The sequence below is a fragment of the Nyctereutes procyonoides genome, unplaced genomic scaffold, assembly GCF_905146905.1.
Source record: "Nyctereutes procyonoides isolate TBG_1078 unplaced genomic scaffold, NYPRO_anot_genome, whole genome shotgun sequence".
Taxonomy (NCBI): Eukaryota; Metazoa; Chordata; class Mammalia; order Carnivora; family Canidae; genus Nyctereutes; species Nyctereutes procyonoides.
In genome coordinates, this window is record NW_026575046.1 from 14725521 (window position 1) to 14747495 (window position 21975).

General features: G+C 43.5%; 1 protein-coding gene across 5 annotated transcripts in view; it reads left to right on the plus strand.

Moving 5' to 3' along the window:
• RAI14 (retinoic acid induced 14) overlaps positions 1–21975 on the plus strand; it is a 134770-nt gene that overhangs the window by 70600 nt on the left and 42195 nt on the right. For 3 of the 5 annotated variants that reach the window (XM_055325747.1, XM_055325746.1, XM_055325748.1), the window contains one exon: positions 10952–11082. In XM_055325747.1, coding sequence (XP_055181722.1) covers positions 10952–11082 — 131 coding nt within the window. Of the gene's footprint in view, positions 1–10718; positions 10821–10951; positions 11083–21975 lie in introns of those variants that run through there. The other 2 variants (XM_055325749.1, XM_055325745.1) reach the window with 2 other exon arrangements.

Below are 21975 nucleotides of genomic sequence, written 5' to 3' on the forward strand. Positions count from 1 at the left end.
GGAAGTCTAAAATCATGATGGTGACAGGGCCATACTCCCTCTAAAGATACAGAGAAGACTCCTTCCTTGTCTCTTCTAGCCCCTGGTAGTTGCCAGCAGTCCTTGCTTCGTGGCAGCAAACTCTGATTTGTGCCTCTGTCATCACTTGGACTTCCTCCCTGTTTTCATCCCTCTCTTTCCTTATCAGGACACCTTTCACCAGACTTGGGGCCCACCCTAACCCACTATGACCTCATCTTAACTTGATTACATGTGCAAAGACTCTATTTCAAAATAAGGTTATGTTCTGAAGTTTAGGGAGGACATGAGTATAGGACACTATCAACCCAGTTAGGTGATTATAGTGACTTATATCAGTTCTTTATGGAGCCTGGAAGGGATGAGCACATAGTAGAAACTCTGCACATCGCAAGAAGTCATTTATAAGGCATGACCCATTTGCTCTCCCACCTCATGATTCCTTTCTCAGTTGACAGTCACTGGTTTTTGGTTATCCTGGGTTGCCTTCATCTCACTTCCTTTGCCAATTTTTTGGAACCTCTGGATTGCGTCTCAATATTTCTCCAGGATTTTGGTTCACAGCTCTAATTTTTGCTTTCTTCCATCCTTCTGGAAACTCTGACATTCATACAAATAAATGGCTCCCCTGACAACTTGCCTCTGATATATAGGATTGTGTCCTAGACCTCATTCTTATCCCTGATCCCCACATTTATTTCGAATACCTGCTCATTAGCACTTCCCATGCTCTTGATCTAGAATATCTGCTTCACTGGTCTTCCGTCTTCAGTGATCAAGCTAACTACCCCTTATTCCGGCCCTTCCCGGTGCCTCCAATGAAAAATTACACAACGCTATCAATTGGTTTATGTATGGAGTTAATGATTCCTACTCTTGGCTACACTTCCAGGACTGCTTGGAAACCCCTTTATTCATTTCAAGTGGGTTTCCTTTCTCATTTCCCCATGGAGCTGTTGGAAACATTGTTCAAGCTGCTTCTCCTCTTGCTTCCCCAAGAAAACAGAAGTCGGAAGACACACTGACTTCCTCTCTCCCATAGTATTGGCTGCTCATCCTCCTCTTCCTCTTTTACTATCTCAGAGACAGAACATGACTCATTTACCAACATCAGTCTTCTGTCTAGTTGAATCCTTAGTTCCACTTGTCACCCCTGATTTTCCTCATCCAGTCTCTGCTGGCTCCTTTACATGCCTCAGACCATAAACACTGAAATCTTGCTCATCCTAAAAAGTTCCTTCATTTTCCTTTAAATTGAACTGCTTTAGCTTTCTCTTCCTGAGAGAACCAGCTATACTGTGTATTATATATGTTTCCTAACCTCTCTGTGCTTCACTTTCCTCATCTGTAAGATGGGCTAATAGAACCTACCTCATAGGATTATTGTTTATGATTAAACTATTATGTAGTACATACAGTTTCTAGGACTGTACATTTTTAGCTATTTTTTAGTAGTATTAGTATCCTCACTGGGCTTTCATAGGACCTAGTTCACCCCACTGGTTTAGCTTAGCACTGACAAGTATTTATATAAGAACTTATTGGATGTGTTTATGCTCTCAGAAGTTGTGAGCTCCTGAGGCACATGGGTGGCTCTGTTGGTTAAGCATCTGCCTTCAGCTCAGGTCAGGATCTGAGGGTCCTGGGATTAGGCCCCACATTTGGCTCCCTGTTCAGTGAGAAGTCTGCTTCTTCCTCCCTGCTCCTTCCCTCTCCCAGCCCCTGCTCATACTGTCTCTCTCAAACTAATAAAGTCTTAACAAAAAACAGTTGTGAATTCCTTAAGGGCTGTATCCATCTTTTTATGCTTAGGACTTCACAGAGTATCTGGCCCCTCACCCTCCCCAAACACTACATAAATGAATGCTTCAATTCCATTGACTTGATTGGGATCATTTTTTTTCCCTGAAGGGTAAAGGTGGTTTGACCTATTCCCAGACTTACCTCCACCCCCAATGAGACTGCTTTTACTCCTATGATGTAATTTTTAAACATAAGGTTTTAATATTGGTCAGCATAGTCGAAGACATGAATTTGGTACAATTATGGAGACTTTCAGTACATTCTATAGACTGAGACAAAGGCATCAGTGGAGAAGGGTTTAATCAATAGTGGCTCCCAAGAAGTAGGAAGAAAACAAAGCTGTTCAACGACCAGCTCTGAATTGAGCCCCTACCATCTGGCAGGCAGTGGGCAGGAGGCCAGTGGTTTAGTGGTGAACAAGACAAATGCTGGCTGTTGGCCATGCCCTGGAACTCCTTGTCTGGTGGGAGGTCCACAGACCTTTAGAGGTAGTTCAGAAATACTATTTAATTACAGTTGTGCCAAGTGCTATGGAAGAGAAGCATGAGAGAAATTAACAAGGGGACTGACCTGGTCCAGGTGGCTGAGGAGAACTAGGGGAAAATGCATAGGGTACCTTGGTGAAGGGAGAAGGGCAGAGACCAGCCTGTTTCTGGATAGAGGTGTTTATGATTATATATTATGTCCATGACACAGAATTTCATATTTATATGGAAAGGCCTCAGGAATCACTGACACAGTCCATTAAGGGATGGATTTTGGGGTGGATAGTAGAGACCATGTAACCTGCATGTGTGAATAATCTGAAATAAAGATGGCGGAAGAGAGCAAATTCATTTTAGATGAACCCACTGTTTAGTAAATATATCACATGTTTTTCAATCATTGTGTGTCTTATCTTCTCTCCATTTACCTAAATGCTACTCATTGCAAGGCATTGTTCATTATCCAGTCCAGAAACCTTTCCTATCTGCCTAAGTGAAAATTGACCCTCCCTTCTGTTGTGCTGGTTCACCATGTGGCTCACTTTATCATCCTCATATCCTGTTTTGTATCATTGGCATATTTCTCATATTGCTTTAGTTTATCTCTATGCAAACAATATGGAAAATTCAGGAAAGACTATGCCAACTATGTAAAAAGCACAAAATAAATAGTTGTCCGGTGAAAGAATGATTGTAACAGCTATGGAGTTTTCTGTATAGTCAATGGGAAATATGATTTGGGCCTGAAGCTTGCTGGTTTCTTGTCCTCTGTCTTAAAATATGAGATGTGTGCTCTTTTTTTCTGGATGGTACTAATTTGAAAACTTTCCAGTGAAAACACTGTCTACTTTGTGTAACTTTCATCTTAGACTGATTATATTGGCAAAACAGTCTGCACTTCATAAACTAAAGGGAGAAATGCAGCATTTCCAAAGATAATCTCTCAAATAGCCTTCTCCAGATGGCCGCTGAAGCAGATCCGTACAACAGGAACTATGCTAATTGGTGATGATTAGGATTTTAGTGTCGTTCCTAAATAGAGTCAAAGAAACTCTTCCTAGATTGCTCTATGCCACTGGATTATTTTGGTTGGGCTGATATATTCCAAAACTCAGACCTGCCTACTAGCCAGATGTCTGTGACCACTGAGTTTCCACTGGTTTTTCAGTTCCCAATGATTAAACCAAAATAAAAGAAGGTGATGCCATGTCTGGTCGACAGCAGACACTGCCAGTTGCCAAAGCCCCAGCGCGTTCATCACGCGGTTGACATGGCATCTGCTACCATGCAGGAGGCATGCAAGTCTTTCCAAAGGCCAAGCTTCAAGGGAAAAATCATAAGCAAGCAGTGTCATTTGGGAATGATTTAATGAATAAGAAACTTATAGGCCAGCCATTGAAAAATCTCATTTGTGATAAATTAACAGGAATGTTTGGAGCTTCATCGAAAGGTAAGGCCTGCCTTTCCCACGTGCTGCCCTTCATAGCTGACACATTACACATGTCTCCGGAGCATAACATATGGCTTCCTGAACTTGCAAATGTGGCCTAAATATGCTCTGTTGAAATAGCATCTGTTTAAACAGCCTCCTGGAAAACTGAGCCATGTTCAATAAAATAGTTAATTTCATGTCTGTGAATGTTTTCTCTAGAGCCCTTTAGAATGTTATTTTTAGGGACTATAGTAGAAAATTTATAAATTTAAATATGCATGAAGGCCTTACCTGCCTCTGAAAAGGTAATGGACCATCAGTCCTAAACTGTGAATGTTCAGAGATTCATAGAGCACGAGCCATGAAGGAACGGTACGGAAGATCTAATTTTTTTGAGTGTCTAATGTGTGCCAGGCCCTTCACGTATGTTACTTTGAATCCTCGCGGTAATTTGCAAGGAGGTGAGACACCCCCCTCCCATTTTACAGATAAGGAAATGCCCATAATCTGCTCAAGACCACTTTGGTGGGAGGTGGTAACCTGGAATTCCAACTCAAGAGCACTAACCTCTGAAGCCAGCTCTCTTTCTACACCAGGAGTTCTTGGCTTTGGCTTATGGATGGACTAGGGGTAGGGGCTTAAGCCACAGACTGCTATGAATTGTATGCAAGCTCTTGTGTGTTTGTGCATCATTCTGAGGAGAGTCCATAACTTTAGCAGATTCTCAAAGGGATTTGTGAGACCTCTTACAGAAGCAGATCTTGGCACCAGGCTGCCTTCATTTTAGACATGAGGAAATAGCAAGTGAGAACACAAAACTGTCCAAAGGCACTTGGCGCACTGTTGATTTGACCAGAAAGTGAACCGCAAGCCTTCTTTCTGAACACTGTCTGTGCGTGTGTAATAAATCACATTTCGAGAAAAGTGCACAAAACAAGAATGTAATAGTTAACAAGTGAACCTCTGTGGAGCCACTAAACAGGTCACTAACTAGAGCCACGTGCACCTGGTGTCCTTCCCTCTACAAATGGCATGCCCTCCCTTCCAACCACTATTTTGACTTTTAGGGTAAACTTGTCCTTTCAGTTTTACCAACAAGGCATGCATCCCTAAACGACATGGATCCATCTTCCCTGTATTTGTCTTCATATACCTGTGTTTTTTGTTGTCTTGTTCTTTCAGCAATATTGTCTTTAGTATCTATCAGCAATATTGTCTTTAGTATTGTGGCGTGTGTTTGCAGTTTGTTCATGCCATTGCTTGATATATTGTAATTTATCTTTTGTTATTGGACATATGATTATTATTTTTTTTTTGCCTATATAGGCAATGCCTTTGTTAACATTCTCCTACACATCTTTTAAACAAGTTGCACATGCAACTCTTAGGGAAAGCACAATATATATTAAGCTTTTGTGGGAGACACAATACTTAGTACCACAAGGAAAAAGTGAATAATTCTTCTATTTTTTTTAAAGCTTTAACAATCTATTTTTTAAAGATTTTATTTACTTGTTTGACAGCACAAGCAGGGGAAGCGGGAGAGGGAGAAGCAGGCTCTTGGCTGAGCAGGGAGCCCAGTTCTGGATTCGATCCCAGGACTCTGAGATCAGGAGGTGAGCTGAAGGCAGACACTTAACCCACTGAACCACTCAGGCGCCCTAAGGAATTCTTTTCTTCTCCCACCTCCTTCCTTAATGCTTCTGTGGGTAGCCTTTGTGTAGCTTCCATGGTCTGCAAACTTGAAATAAGAATGAAAGAGACCACTTGAACCCGAGTTCAGGGTCTGCCTGAGATATCGGGGAGGCGGGGGGGCGGTCAGAGTCTCCAAGATGAGGCATGGGAGTCTGCATATTTAACAAAGGATTCTCATGACTGGGAGACACTGGGTTCTCCCCAATGAATTGATAAGACAGGGCTCCTTAGTTGATGAAGAGATTTGGAGACAGTGTCCCCATGATTAAAATATTGGAAAATTGGCCTTAGAATATTTAAGGGAGTTAAAAAGGGAGTTGGATGTATTTAGCCTATTTAAAAAAGAATCTGGAAACATGATTAAATAGTTTGCAAAAGAATGAAAGTTTTATAACTGGAAAAAGAAATTTTTCTAAGTCAAGAGAGATTTAGGTTAATCAAGAGGAGGAGACTCCTGCTAAAATCAACAACAGATAACTGAGCATGTTAGGCACCACAGAGGTAAGAAAGAAAGGCTGTTGTCAGTGCTTTCAGGAAGCTGAAAGATGGCAACAAAACAAGCAGACACTGAGGCTCTGGAGCAAGAGCCAGGACACAGTATTTCACCAAGTCTAGACTGTGGGCTTTAGTCAGATGAGTAGGAGGCCCTCTGGGACACCATGGAGGAGAGAAGCAGAGAGGTCACCACGAAAGAGGTCATCCTGAAGAGGCTGCAGGCCTTGGGGTAGGCTTTAGAAGGAAGCCTTTTCATAGGCATATTGGATGATGGACCATTCTATAGCAGTGGCATCCAATATTTTTTCTTTTGATTGCCCAGTAAAAATACATATTTTATATCACCATCCAGGACACATACATAATCAAGTTTCATAAAACATTTAACTTTATAAAATAGGACAAGTCTGATGTTTGCTATTTTTTTCCTAATTCGTTTCCGTAAATGTTGGATGAACCTGCTGGCGAGTGACAGCACCACTCTGAGGGGCCCAGGAACCCGGTGTGGAGGTGGAGCTAAGCCACCCTATGGAAGGAGTGCCATTTAGAGGAGGCAATTTCCGTGGAAAGTGGGGAGGGGGGATGCGATATTTTTTGTGTGGTGATGGTCTCTAGAAGCCTTCCCTGATTCTAGAGTGTAAATGAGTTACTTTGAGTTGTTATGGCAAAATTTCAGACTTCACCCATCATATGATCCACTTCTTACACAAAACATGTCTGACACGAAATGGTTTTCTTTATATCCACAACCAATCCTCCAACTCTTCCGGTGCCAACAAGGCGGATGCATTTCAGTTCTGACACTAGTGACCTTGAGGTATCGTCAGATCCCACAGTTAAGGGCTCAGTCCCACAAGACTGCTCCCACCTCAGATGCCATCTGCCAGTCCTGGGCCAACTGTACATCTGACCAGCTAGCTCTAAAGTCACGGGGTTCCCACAGCCCACACCTCAGAATTGATCATTTGTGAGAATGGCTCACAGAACTCAGGAAGGTACTTTACTATTACCACTAAAGAATACAAATCAAGAACAACCAAATAGAGGAAATGCATAGGGCAAGATAGGGTTTGTGTGTGCGGACCTGCAAAGCTTCTACTCCCTCTCCAGCATAATCCATCCAGCACCTCAATGTGTTCACCAGCCGAAAGCTCTCTGGACCCTGTGGTCTCAGAGAGGGTTAGGGCTTTTTGTGGAGGTTCCATTATATTGACATCATGGATTAAACCATTGGCCATTGCTGATTGACTCAATCTCTAACCCTCTCTCCTCCCCAGAGGTGGAGTTAGGGCTCAAAGTTCTTACCCTCTAATAACCAACCCCCATCCTGAAGCTATCTAGGTGTTTCCCGTCACCAGTTATGTCCTATAACATTAACTCATGTAAAGGGGCTTATGAATAACAAAAGGTATCCTTCATCCCTATCACTGAGAAAATTCATGGATTTTAGAAGCTCTAGTGCTGAGAACCAGGGACAACAGAGCTGAATCTATCATTCTCATATCATAATATCACAACGTATTTATCTGACCAGCCCTACTGTCAGTAGATTGGCCAAGATAACTTTTTAAGATTCCTTTTAATGCTTGGTTTCAATTTAGTACCACTCAGCAGAGGGATAGAGGTGGATGAGAAGAATTTGCTTCTAGATTCTCACAGAGCAATGACATCTGTTTTATTTCATTTCATGGGTGGCTATGGAATGTAGCACTGCATAGAAGGGTTTTATAGAAGATACAGGGAGTGTCTCCGTGGACAGGTTTAGGCGAGGAAGGTGATAGCACCTTGAAAGCCATGCTTTCTGGAAGAAACCTAGTACGGCCCTTCGTGCACATCAGACCTACTCACAAGGATAACCAGCTGCCCTGCCCAGGAGTAGAGAGCTTTGTCACATTAACGTTGCCTCCTTGTGAGTGCTGCCCAGCAGTCTGGGGAATGTCATCTCAGGATCTGGCTTTCCCAGGTTAGAGAGAGGACAAACTGGGATCCTTCTTGCCTCCACTTTTAGCATACTTGGGAGAATATTAAGGGTAAAACTCTTTCTCTCATTTCCCTGCCAATGGTCTAACCACCCTCAGGTTTGCTCCAGCCTTCCCAATTTGTTCTGAACTGTTCTCTTGGCTCAGAACCAGGGCCAAAACCTATAGCACCCATCCGTTTCCTTCCTGCTGCTTACTCTGAGTCCTATCTGCGGTGCATACAGGTTGAATGGTGGTGTGGATTATTTATTAAATCTTTGTGTGTGGGTAGCTATGTTCTCTCCGCCTCATCTGTTCTAACAGAAAAGTAACTTCTGGCCTGCAATGAGGAGAAACTAGATAAGAGAATTTTAGATCCCAGGGGATAAGCCTTTAACCTTGTCCTCCAGAGGGTGGGATGGCGGGGGCTGGGGATGGGGGCATCTTTTTTGCTGTGTCCTCTAGAAACTGAACTCCCTAAATACCCACATGTAACTAATTTTAGGGAATCCCTGCAACCAGATTTTCCTCTACCCGAGTTGAGTGCCTTAGCGGCACTAAAAAGGAAAATCCTTTCATGTGGCCTTTCTTTGCTTAAGGACTTTCAATCATAGCCTCTGAGCTTTAATATCCTTTTGATCTTCCCAATCCAGTTTTAATTTGGTCTGTTTAAATAAGGGAAGGATTTAATGACATCACTAATAATGTGGCTCTGGGATAATGTAGATAGGAACCACTGGTCCTGAATGTTCTTTGATAAATTGTTTTGTTTTGTTTTGGCTTGCAAAATGCTGCCTAGGGGAAATAAACTTCAATCTGTTTCTTGGTGTTTGCTACATTTCATTCTTAAGTAAAGCTATCCTATTCTACCAACAAATGCTTGTGCTTGAAGCAGTGTATTTATTGTGTTCTTTTGCAATAGGAAGCCTGACTTGTCATTGAAGATAAAATCTAATGTTGGCAGTGTGAGTGTATTGATAGTTGTAGAAGTGTGGATGACATTGGCCTAGACACATTCTTAAGTTATAAAAATGTTTAGAGAGCTGTCATGGAGAGCTGCCATGGAGAGCTGCACTGTTCTATAGGATAGCCTCTAGCTACGGGTGCTTGAAGTCTAAAATTAAAAATTCAATTCCTTAGTCACACGAGCCACATTTCCAGTGCTCGGTAGCCATATGTGGCTAATGTGATACTGACCTTTTGGGCCAGATAATTCCTGGTGGAGGTGGGGGACTGGCCCCACTGAGTAGATGTCAGGACAATCAAAAATATCTGCAGATATTGCCAAATGCCCCCTGAAAAACAAAATCATCCCTGGGTGTGGATACTTTGCCTAGTTTGTCCATTGTAGATATAAAACATTTCTATTAACAAAGACAGTACTGTTCTAAAATAATCTCCAGCAAAGTTTGGTTGGGGGGTATTTTATAATTTAAGCATTTTGAGCTTTAGGGGAATCAGAATAGTCATCTGGTTCAAAACCATGGTAAACTGAAGCACTGAGAGGTTTTTGGGTGACTTAAGGTCTATAGCATGCAAGTATCAATCTAGAGTGTTAGATTTCATGCAGCCTAGAGAACAGACTTCTGATTTTCATTTAAACCTATTTCCTCATTCCTCTGTTCTTGCACTCAGTGGGAGGAAGAAGTCCTGAGAAATGGGACTGGGGCAGTCCTGAGACTCCAAGCAAATTCCTTACCTAAACCCTGCACATAACTGTTTTACTCCTCGTGGCCTGTGGCTTTCTCTAAGGCCCTGCCTCTAGGCTGGGGTCAGAGGGCTGCCTGGGACATCTTGTAGATCCACCTTTGCTATCTCAGAAGATGGAGCCCATTTAGGTTTCCCAGTTCCATCGGTGCAGAGACATTGGGAACACGCTTCTAGGGCCTAGGGCCATGGATGCTTGTAGTCCTCTGTAAAATTCCCTCTCTTTAGCTGTTAAATTTTCAGGGTCTCCTCTATTGGCTTCCGTACAGTGGTCCATGGCAAAGCCTTTAAAATGAAATGCCTGGCAGTTTTTAATCTTCAGAGGTCACAAGAAAGTAGAGAGCCCTGCAGAAAGTTTTGGGGAAGGAGAAGAAATCTTTCTAAGATTGTTGGTATCCACAACCAGAAAGTTGGCTTAGCTAGGAGAGGTCTGGAAGGCAGGGGAGCCTACAGAGTGACTCAGGGGCTTGGATCTCTTCTCCCTACGTTAATCTTGTACATCCCATATACCTCTCCATGACTCTTCTTCAGTCATTAATTTTATTCTCTCCTCTGCTTCCAAACCTTCAGTGGCTCACTGCTGCCTTTTCACATGTGAAACTTCTTGGCCTTATACTCAAGGCCCCTTTGTTCTTGTATGGAGATCTTCTCTTTTCCTTTGTAGGAGTAAAAAACCAGTTTTTATGCCCACGAAAGCTTTACTGTTACTGCGGTTCATAGAACAATTCCGTTGGCAGTGGTGGAGGCTTTGCTCAAAGCGGTTTGATGTTTAATAGCTTGCTCAGGGAGAAGTTTTGTTTCTGGTGATACTTTGTTGAGTTGGTAGCCTGGAAGACTCCTTAAAAACCATTATACAGCTCAAAAATCAGAGGGCCCAGTGATCAGGCCAGAAAGAGTGGCAATGAAAGCGGACGAAGAGTTTTGTGTAAATAAACCCTTGAGTAACCTTGAGCTGTTGGCCAGTTTGGTTCTGTAACACTGTGGGCCCAGTGAGCTGTGGCCCAGGTCAAAGGCCTGTATCCTGAGGAGCCAGCTGTCAGAGTTTAGCTAGAAGTGAGCTAATGTGTAAACTGGCCCTGAGGTCTTTTCAAGTGGCTTCATTTTCCCAGCATCAGGGGAAAGAAGTGACTTTATTTCAGTTTGCTGCCCAGCTGCTGTTTTATTGAACTGTTGATGTTTTCCTTTGGGAAACCGGTCTTCTTGAGTGTCTCCACAGTGAAGGGGAAGGTATCTGATTTGGGGACAGGTTTTGATTTTAGTGATGAGAGGGTGGGGACCGGAGGGACCGGAGTCCTGCTGGTCAGCATGACCGTGGCCACTCTTGTTCACTAGCTCTGTGTCTCTCCTTTGCTCCCCAGACCAACGAGTGGAACAAGAATGATGACCGGCTGCTACAGGCTGTGGAGAATGGAGATGCGGAGAAGGTGGCCTCCCTGCTGGGCAAGAAGGGAGCCAGTGCCACCAAGCAGGACAGCGAGGGCAAGACCGCGTAAGCTAAAAAAAATTGGTTTCTAACTGTAGTGGTTCTGGGTTCTCAGAGTGTTCTCTGGAATCCTTGGAATCCATGGGGGAACTTCACAAATGCCTTTTAGGAGACTTTGTGAAAGTACTGTCCTCCCCCACTCGTACCCCTCATGTTAAAATATGTAAGAGGATATTCTAATTTGGTTCCTGTCTCTTCAAGTTCCAAACTGCACATTGGGCTCTACCTTGGGTGGCTATATTTGTTTTTAGGTATAACCAAAAATTATACTAGAAAAGAAATAGCACCGAGATTGCAACCAATCAATAGGTAGTAAAGGAATCGTACATTAGAAACAACATAAAAGAGGGTATTTTTTTTTCATAACCCTCAGGCTTTACTATTTATATCATTATTTCTTTTAAAACCCCTTCCTTAATGTAGATCAGTAATTACATGAGTAGTATGAATTTTGCATTATAATTTGTCATTGGTGGTACTCTAGCCCACCATAATTAAAATTATATATTTGATTAAGTATTTGTGTGTGTGTGTGTGTGTGTGTGTGTGTGTGTGTGTTTATTTGTAAGCATCCTTACTCTGGTCATATTGTAGAGAGAGATCATTGACTTTGTGGCTAAATAGACTTCTAATCTGGACTTCATCACTTATGAATTGTGTAGTCATTGAATATTATTTCATTTAAATTGGAGATGACAGTATTTAACCACTAGGGTGGCGGGATCTCTGGGTGGCTCAGCAGTTTAGTGCCTGCCTTTGGCCCAGGGTGTGATCCTGGAGTCCCGGGATTGAGTCCCACATCAGGCTCCCTGCATGGAGCCTGCTTCTCCCTCTGCCTGTGTCTCTGCCTCTCTCTGTGTCTCTCATGAATCAATAAATAAAATCTTAAAAAAAAATAACCACTAGGATAGTTACAAATATAAAACAAGATACTGACTTCGGTTAGGGGCCTCCAGAAGCAGGTTCTGAGACAAAGATTTGCGTATAAGCTGTTTCTGTAGCCAGTTCTCCCAAGAGCACACAGGAAAGGCCCGAAACTGACATGCTTTGTCACTGACAGGTTACTGCTATTGGCAACTGGAACCCAGTCCTGCTAATAAGACCTCTGGGAGTCTCTTTAGACTCAGAGTAGGGGTTGGCCAACTATCTTTGTAAAGTTTTAGTGGGATGTAGCCAAATCCATTGATTTAGCATTGACCATGGCTGCTTCCGTACTGCAAAGGTAGATTTGAATAGTGAAGGCAAAGACTATGGCTTACAAATCCTAATATAGTAACTCTCTGGCCCCTTGCAGAGCTAGTTTCCTTACCCCAGGTTTAAGGTACATCTCAGAGTTATCCTGCCCAAGGGGTAAGGAAACTGGGGTGTGTATTCCTAACCACTTGTCCTTCCAAGATTAAGTGCTGCCCTTAAGGCCCAGGGTGCTCATGGGCAGAACAAGTCCAGGAGGTTATGAAAAGGGTTATGAATAGCACTTATAGCTATAGATACCATATGTAAAGAGCTAGCAGTGACCCACAGTAGGTGCTTGATAAAGCCATTTCCCTTTCCTTCTTATCCTAGATGAGTGGTTCTCAATCCTGGAAATCACCTGGGGTGCTTTAGAATTACCTGGGTGCTTTAAAAAAAGTATCGATGCCATGCACACTCCAGATGTTCAGAAACATTTTGTCCATGAAGGGGCCCAGGAATGAATTTTTTTTTTCAGGAATGAATATTTTAAAAAGTATCCCATGTAGATTCAACCAGAGAGAATCATCGTTTAGAAACTAGATTGATACTAGGTTGATTGATGGAGTGTGAGAATAAAAGGCAAATTTGCAGGAGTTTTAGTATCACATTTTAGCAAATTTTGCTGACAGTATAGACCCCAGTTCCATTGTTTGGGGAGCCACAAGATAGCTTATGGAGTTGCACTCTAGGTAGCAGGCTAGTCGATGTGCAAGGGGAAGAGGGAGGTGTTCTCAGGTTAGAGTCTGTTCCTCTAGGAGCTGGGCCTGCCCCTCTGCCAAAGCCCTAGGTTGAGCTCCCCACCGTCAGCCTCAATTTGACTTCCCAACTTTGCAGAGGCCTGTCTCTCAGATGTGGGACCCAGGGCCGTATTCTGGTAGGTTCTGATTTGGTAGGCAGGACTTCTAATAGCAGGTGGGCTTTAGTTGTTGGCTAACACTGTGTTGGGCGAGTTGCCTGCTTAACCTTACATAATTTTTAGTTCTTAACTCTCTTGCAGTCTAGATTGTAATTTCCGGGAATCCCTGGGTGGCTCAGCAGTTTAGCACCTGCCTTTGGCCCAGGGCGTGATCCTGGAGTCCCAGGATCGAGTCCCATGTCAGGCTTCCTGCATGGAGCCTACTTCTCCCTCTACCTGTGTCTCTGCCCCTCTCTGTGTGTCTTTCATGAATAAATAAATAAAATCATAAAAAAAATAGATTGTAATTTCCTCGACAAAAGGGGGCTGTTACTTTGCCGTTGATCCCTATGATTATATCATTTAGCCCACTGCTCAGCTTGTAAATACTCAACAAATATTTGTCAAATGCATTAATTACCCTTTTCCCAGGATGCCATATTTGGAGTCCATGCTTTCTGAGCCATGTGGCAGAGGCCACATTTCTAAAATCTAGTCATGAGATTTTTGGTGGTAGACAACTTCTTGTTCCACTCCATAGCTTCCTGGGCTCCTGCTGCTTCCAGTTTAGCTTTGCAGGTACCTACACAAGCCACCTTTGATAGCCATCCCAGAGAGATGGGAGATAGATGTTTCTGATAGTTTTTTTCAAGACAATACTCACGAAAAAGAAGATAGACAATTTAGGTTAGCGTCTTAGTCACAATTGTGATCACTTTAATACATTTGCACCTTTTTTTTTTTAAGATTTTATTTATTCATGAGAGACTCAGAGAAAGGTAGAGACACAGGCAGAGGGAGAAGCAGGCTCCATGTGGGGAGACTGATGGCAGAACTTGATCCCCAGACCTGGGATCACGCCCTGAGCTAAAGGCAGGTGCTCAACCACTGAGCCACCCAGGCGTCCCCATTTGTACCTTCTTAAAATAAGACATTTATTATGTATAGAGTAGATGGCCAACCAGTTAATTTTTCTCTTTCTTTTGGGAAAATATACGTAACATAAACTTTACCATTTTACCCATTTTGAAGCACACATTTCATTGACTCTAAGTACATTCACAGTGTTATGCAACCATCATCATTTAGTTCCAGAAATTTCTCATCATCCCAAGAGGAAACCTTGTACTCCTTAAGCAGTGACACCCCTCAGCCTGCCTAACCACCCCTGCCCCCCACAACCACTAATCTGCTGTGTCTGAATTTGCCTATTCTGGATATTTAATATAAATGGAATCATACCACTGGGCCCCTTGTCTGTGTTTTTTTTTTTTTTTTTTTCTTCACTGAGTGTAATGTTTTCAAGGTTCATCCTTGGCTGTAGCACACACATCAGTCCTTCATTCTGTTATCTGTTAATGGGAGAAATGCATTTGGCAGTCTACAAAAATCATCCCCTCCATTTTGCAGATGGTAAAACCAAGGCTCATGTGATAGAGCTCTCCCTGAGTTAACTCCAGAAGCAGTTCTACCTTTGCCATTGTACTTACAAGTCCACCATTTTTTTGCTTTCATGACACCTATGTAGAAAGTTAGAAGAACTTTAAAAAAAGAGAGAGAAGGTCATTTTTTCAGTATAAGATTTTTCATAAATAATCACCTGTTAATAAATAACTTGCTTGGAATATTCCTTATGATGATTAAAGTTATTAAGTCCTGGGCAGCCCCGGTGGCTTAGCGGTTTGGTGCCGCCTTCAGCCCGGGGTGTGATCCTGGAGACCCGGGATCGAGTCCCACGTTGGGCTCCCAGCATGGAGCCTGCTTCTCCCTCTGCCTCCCCGCCCCCCTCTCTGTCTCTAATAAATAAATAATCTTAAAAAAATAAAGTTATTAAGTGCTAACTATAAGAGTTTAATTAGAGGTACCAAAGTCAAACCTACCTGGCTTCATACTGTCATTCAAAGCTAGTGGTTTTGGTATTTGGAAGGAGGGGGTGCTGTGGGGTAGGGAACCATGCCTCCTGCCCCTTTGGTATCATGGAATCATACAAGGCCCAGACTCTGTTGTAACAGGAGCCCCAAGCAATGTTGTCCCTTTGGCTTCTGTCCTCTCCCCTCTGCACTTCCATATACGGGTTAGTCTAATCTGTGCCTTCCTGCCCAAGTGTATGTGCATCTCCTTCACGCTTGAAGATTTTTCTCAGGCTGTGGAGACTTTTCCTTTGTCCTGTCCCATTCTCTCCACATGCGTTGGTTTGATAGTGTGCCAATGAGTAACTTCCTAGGAGCAGTTCTGAGTCCATGACAGACCAAGGTAGTGCGTCCCCTCTGCTGAAGCTCTTGGCAACTCCAGCCCCATGGAGCTTGCAGGGCCAGGATCTGTGGATGTGTACAGAGTGGTTTGCAGTTGTCTCTAAAGGGTAAGGCCAGATCACACACTTGAAAGTTAGGTCCTTGCTTCAGTCTCTGCCTACTTGTTTGGGTTTCCTCTTTGACTTACACACATCCCTGTCATTTAAGAACTTTAATAATATCCCATTTTATAATTTTGTTCGATAATGTACAACGTTTCCCTATTGTACAACCTCTGGTGCCGATTTGGGCTCTTGGGGCCCTCCCGCCAGCCCTGCCATTACTTCCCCAAATGTTCTCTTGCCCCTGCCCTCTCCTGGAGGGAGGGCTGTTGGCCCCCTCCCCTCCCCTCATGTTTGCCCAGGTTCTGTGTCCAGTCCAGGGTGCCTCCTCTCTGGTGTTCTCAGTCCTTTTAAATTTTTTATCTTCTCTTTGAAATACTGGAATCTTGATCTACAACTTGACATATTGTATTGAAAGAACAAGGACAGAAAAGTCTTGGCAGCTTAAAAATACCTTTGTTTTTTGAAAGGCTTGAGACCCTTACAATGCAGTTATCTCCCTGAAGACGAGGATCGCGTGATTTTTATTGTTGTGTTGGTGTCTCCCGTAGTTCCAGGCAGAGAAGAGGCATTCAGTCAGTGTTTGTAGATGTATGTGCCTTTTCATCATGATCCTTATGGGGAAAATACTCTTTGTTAGTGATAGCTCATGGATAAATTAATTAGGAGTGGATTGACTTGGGGTTCAAGAGGAAAAGAACAGCCCTGATGAACATCACAACCTGCCACTTCTTCCAGTGCAACTTAAAGAGAGAAATACTCAGCCTTGACTACCTAAAGAGCCAGATGGCCCAGAAAAATCCCAAAACGAGGTGGCAAGGGCAGCCATCTTGGTGGACATTGTGCAGAAGCCTCCATAACCCAAGGTCAATAACCGGAAGTGTGGTTTGGTAATTCTTCAGAATTTCAGTTTCTTTCTGGCATATTCCCTCCAGGGAAAGATGAGAAACTTTGTCTGAAAATGTTGTCCCTCTAAAACTGATCAAAGAGGGGTTAAAAAAAGTAAAAGGCAATTGAATGACTGGAATTCATTTAGGAACAAGTAAAAGAAGGGTGCTGTCTTGGGTCAGAAGAGAACAAAATAGAGCAGAGCAGAGAGCTGTAGCCACAGCCTGTGTTTATGGGGTCAGGCTTGGCTTCCCTCGACCCCTCTGTTCTCTTTCTGCGGTGGAGGTGAGGATGTGGGAGGCTATCATTGCCCTCAAACTTCTTACCATAGAATAGTCTAATTGTTTCAAGATGCTTTCCCCTACATTTAGATGTGCATTTAATTAAAGTTATGTATGTTTGCCTTAGGAACAACCAGACTAAATAAAATCACTGCTGGGACTGTAGTATTTGAAGAAATACCACCCAGGCATGTGCGTACAGACTACAGACATATATATATGTATGGTGTGCATACATAGTCCACATTTCAGAAACCTGATCTTTCTGTTTTGAAAGCAAAAACTTGTGCTAGTATTTTTAGATGACTCCATGGAGCTTAAATATAAAATAGGGGAAGTAGGGACGCCTGGGTGGCTCAGCAGTGGAGCATCTGCCTTTGGCCCAGGGCGTGACCCAGGGGACCCGGGATCGAGTCTCACGTCGGGCTCCCTGCATGGAGCCTGCTTCTCCCTCTGCCTGTGTCTCTGCCTCTGTGTCTCTCATGAATGAATAAATTAAAATCTTTTTTAAAAAAATAGGGGAAGTAGTCCTTGAATTCTGCACAATCAGTACAATAAAGGGTTTCTCTGTCTGGTGGCTGGCTCCACTCTTTTCCTGTTTTCTCAGAGGAGGGATATAACAGTTCAGTCTTCGAAATCAAGTCATGCCGTCTGGGCCGCTTTCTCCGGATCACACAGAGGGCTGCCAAACTCATTTACCTAAAAGTACTACATACTTGATGTGTAATCGCAGCCTCCTTCCCTGGGAAATTACCTTCCAGGCAAAATCACCCTACGTCTTTGGCAAAACCTGTTGGTATTTGACAGAGGGATAAACTGAAGGATATAATTGCTCTGTTGCATATGCGCTTGCTCTTGGTCATGTAGATTTTTGAAGGTGATAAAACTTCTGTTCCTATTTTGCGAATGTGCCCAAATGATTGCTTAATTAATCTTCCAGTTTGGAGGTACTCCCTTCCCTGCATTTATAATGTTCCAAACTCCGGTAAGCACATATAAAAGAAAGAGGAAATACGGCCTTAGCCCACAAAATGCATAGCATCTAGCCAAACAGACAAGACCAGTGAAAGCACTGGAGGGTAATTAAGTGTGGAACTATACAATACTAACCGTAAGAAGTTCCAGCTGGGGAGAGATGATGGATCACTGGAGGAGCCAAGAAAAGCTTCCTACCGGAAGGTGGTCTTAAAAAGTGAATTGGGTGGATATTGGGGTGGGTATGGGGGCAAGGAGGGGCAGCGCAGGTGTTGATCACAGCATGAATAGAGCCTACCCCAAATTGAAAAGAAAGGTGATGACGCCACGGTTATGGTTTCCTTCCCTTCTCCAAATGCTTATCACTGGAGGTCCAGGTCAGGGCCCCACCTGATGCTAGGTCGGTGCTTCTCAACTGCAGTCCCATTAGAATCACCCGGACAGCTTTGAAAATACTGGTGTTGTCACGCTCAGAGATGTGAGCATGTGGGGTGTGGGGTGGTTGGTGATTGGCGTGGGATGCAGGGTAGGTATGTTGTTTTTTTTTTTTAAAGCACCCACATGATTTGAATGGTCAACCAAACTGAGAACTCCTGTGTTTGACACTCCTCTGTGAGACCCCAGTTTCCTTAGCTCCCAGCTTCCCAACAGGCTTTACCCAGTGATAGGTTCCAGGTGGGCTGAGGAAGGCCTGGGGAGCCAATGGTGATTGATTTCTCCCCCCCCCCCCCGGCATGCACACATGTACATGCATGTATACATAATGCTTGTGCACAAAATAAAATGGCAAATTTGGACTTATGGTAAATTATGTTAAAGTAACATAAGACACAGGGTCTTTAAAGAGAAATAGTGTTGTATGTTAAAGCTGAATAGATCTTATGGCAAAATTGTGCTTTAGAAGGAAGACTTGAAACCACAGTAGTGCAAATTGATGAGAACAGATTTGGAAATTAAAAACTACATCAGTAGGGGCACCTGGCTGGCTCAATTGGTAGAGCATTTGACTCTTGATGACAGAGTTTTGAGGTCAAGTCCCACGTTGGGTGTAGATGTTACTTAAAAATCTTAAAACAAAAAAACCAACAAACAAAGCCAGGGATGGTGGTTGAGTCTGCCTTTGGCTCAGGTCATGATCCCAGGGTCCTAAGATTGAGTCCTGCATCAGGTGCCCCACAGGGAGCCTACTTCTCCTCTGCCTATGTCTCTGCCTCTCTCTGGGTGTCTCTCATGAATAAATAAATAAAACCTTTAAAAAAAACCAACATTGATCAAGTATTGATGGGATCACAGGATTTTTCAGTTTAGAACTTTTCAAAGCTGCATTAAGTATATTGAGTTTGAAAGGACCTCAGACATGCAAATGGGTCACTGTGGCTCAGGTTTGAAGCAGGCTGTCCATGTCCTCCGCCGACTGGACTCCCCACGCACAGAGGTCAGGAGAGCCTGGGAAATGCAGTCCTTTGTGAGCAGGGGCTGATGGGCATGGATGTCAGCACATGCAGTGACCTCCACCCATCCTAAACCCACGAGAGCGAGCACCTGAAGCAGGAGGTTCTCACATGGACAGCAGCCAGGCAGCTTAAGCGTGAGGCCTATAAGATCACTTCTCATGTGCCCATTCTTCAGAAACACCTGTGCTTTTTGGGGGGTGGGGGGGGGCTAAAATTCACACCTTCCACCACCACCACTCATCCACCAAGTCTTGGTACCACTCAAGGCTCAGGCTTATGAAGCCTTTCCTAATTTCCAAAGTGGCTGAGCTTGCTCTTGATGTTGCTTCTCTTAAACCACCGGGATTTGTTGGGTCTTGGTTATGTAGGTACTTCTCTTATCCCTGTTATTCGACTATCAAGGTTAGAGCCCAGTCTTACCCAATTAATAAGAAAGGAGTTGCTATTAATCATGTTAATATTGAGTGACCCACCACTGGGCTAGGGGCTGTTATACGTGTCATTCATTCAACGTACAGCTCATTCTTTCACCCATTTTAAAGACCATGTCAGTTTCCCATAGGTTTTTCTCCTATGATGCTCTCAGTCACCCTGGAATAATTTGTGAGCAGAAAGTGTGGGTCAGGAAGCTTCGGGAATTTAGTGCAAATAACCCCCCATTCTAGGCCCTAGGTTCTAGAGTCCTGGGGGTCTTTCATGAATACAAGAAACAAATCCTTGTCCCAATGGAGATTTCATCAGGCCCAAGGGCTATTTCTAGACCGCATTTATGAAACCAAACAATCTTGAAGAAAAGGAGCCAATACTCAGCTTCAGTGTCATGGGGTTTCTTAGCTCGGAGTATGTGGTCTTTCATTTCAGTGTTTCCTCCTCCCCAGGCCCCAGGAGAGCTCTGTCCCCAAAGCCGCATTGCTGATTCCGTTAGCACATTGTAGGCTCTCAAAGGACAGTAATCCTATTTTTACACCCTCTGTTTTCTTTATGCCAATCACCTTTCATTACGTCTATGTGAAACATCGAGCAGAAGGCAACCAGTGTTTGCGTTCCTCAGACTTTCTGCTACATCAGCTCCTAACAGAAGCAGTGAGCAGAGTCCCCGTGAGAGCTGCTTCTGAAATGGCTGGGAGCCACGCAACCACCACACTCCTCTGCTTGTGGGGATTTGTCTCTGAGCCCATAGACTTGGTCTCTGGGTTAGAGTAGAATTCTGGTTTTCAAGGCTTTTATAACTAGAAGCTATGAGACAGTACTGCTTTCCTGACCCTCAGATTATAATCTGAAATGGAAATCCAGATCTTGGAGGATTAAGGATTATCCCACCATAGTATCTAGTGTGAGCTAAGCCTCGTTTGATCCTATGAACCAGATGTGTAAACTGAGCCCAATCAATTTGAGACAGTCTGTTGCACCATACCTGGGGGATCGCAGAGTGGAAACCCAGAATATGGACTTTTTAGTCCATACTTCTTCCCACCATGCAAATATCCTAAAAATGGAATATGTATCAGAATCACCTAGGAAGAGGTTGGTACAACACATTGCTGACTCCACCCCAGAGTCTGGACAGGATCCTAATAATTTGTATTTCTAACAAATATATCTGGGTGATGTTGCTGCCACTGTTCTGGGGACCATGCTTTGAGAATTATGGTACGATACGATGTTAGGGAGTAAAACCAAGCTTCTATTAATGTAAGTTTTAAGAAAACATGGTCATGCCAGTTTATGTGTGTGTCTTGGTTTAAGGAAACTCAGAAACTTCAGACTGAAAGGCAAATTCAAAACTAAAGATTTACATTAACAAAAAAAAAATCACGTCTACGTGCCAGGAAAATTGCAACAGGCAAGACAAAATCTCTGCTTTTGTAGAAAGTGTGGTCAACTGAGGCAGACAACACATGCTTCTTTAATATAATGTCAAGTGCGTTGAAGAGAATGAAGAGGCCAGAGGCCACTTTTGAGTAAACTTGGGAAAGGAGGGTCTCTCTGAGCAGACCCCTTCATTGGAGGAGGTTGCTGAATGGAATGAGAGGTTAAGCCATGTACTTTTCTGGAACTGTCATCCTGGGGAAGGAAACAGCAAGGTGAAGCCCTGAGTTGGGAAGGTGTTTGATATGCCCAGGGAATAGGGAGAGAGCTACAAGGTGATCTCAAAATGGAAACCAGGCCTCTTCATGCAAAGCCTGGTGGGTCATGTTAAGGACTTGGGTTGAAATCCTAATTCTGAATACCTAGCTTCCTTCATTTAATATGATTTAGTATCCATTTTTTCCCCCTTCCAGAAATAGGTCTTCCCAAAAGAATGCAATTAAAGGATAGGTGATTTGAGGTGTTAGGGAGATGCTGACGCTCTCCAGGGATTACGGAAAGTTGGTTATTATTATCGTGAAATATTTTGGAATCTCACTGACCATACTGACCCATCCTCTCTGGGAAATAAAGGGTTTTAAAAGAAAAGAAGGGATATGGATTTGTTTGGGAGAAACTGCTCTTAGAGCCAAGGCAGTGAATTCGAGTCCTGCTCTTTTACATATTTACTAACCTGTCTGAGCTTCAGTGTCTTCATCTTGAAATGAGGACATTGGATCGGCCTATTCTTCTGGAACCTTCCAACACTCTGGGACTTTGGGTGTGGCTAGTGCTGATAAGGTTTGATGTGTGGTCATTTCTTTGTGTGGGCATGGTGGTTTGCTTGATTTGAGGAGTGAAAATTGGTTGCAGAAGCTGTGGGAGGAATGGCAGGTCTGATTGAGGTGGCCAGCCTGTTGCATTCTTGACCTCCCCCTGCCAGCCCCTTTGGGATTGAGCGCTGGGATTTAG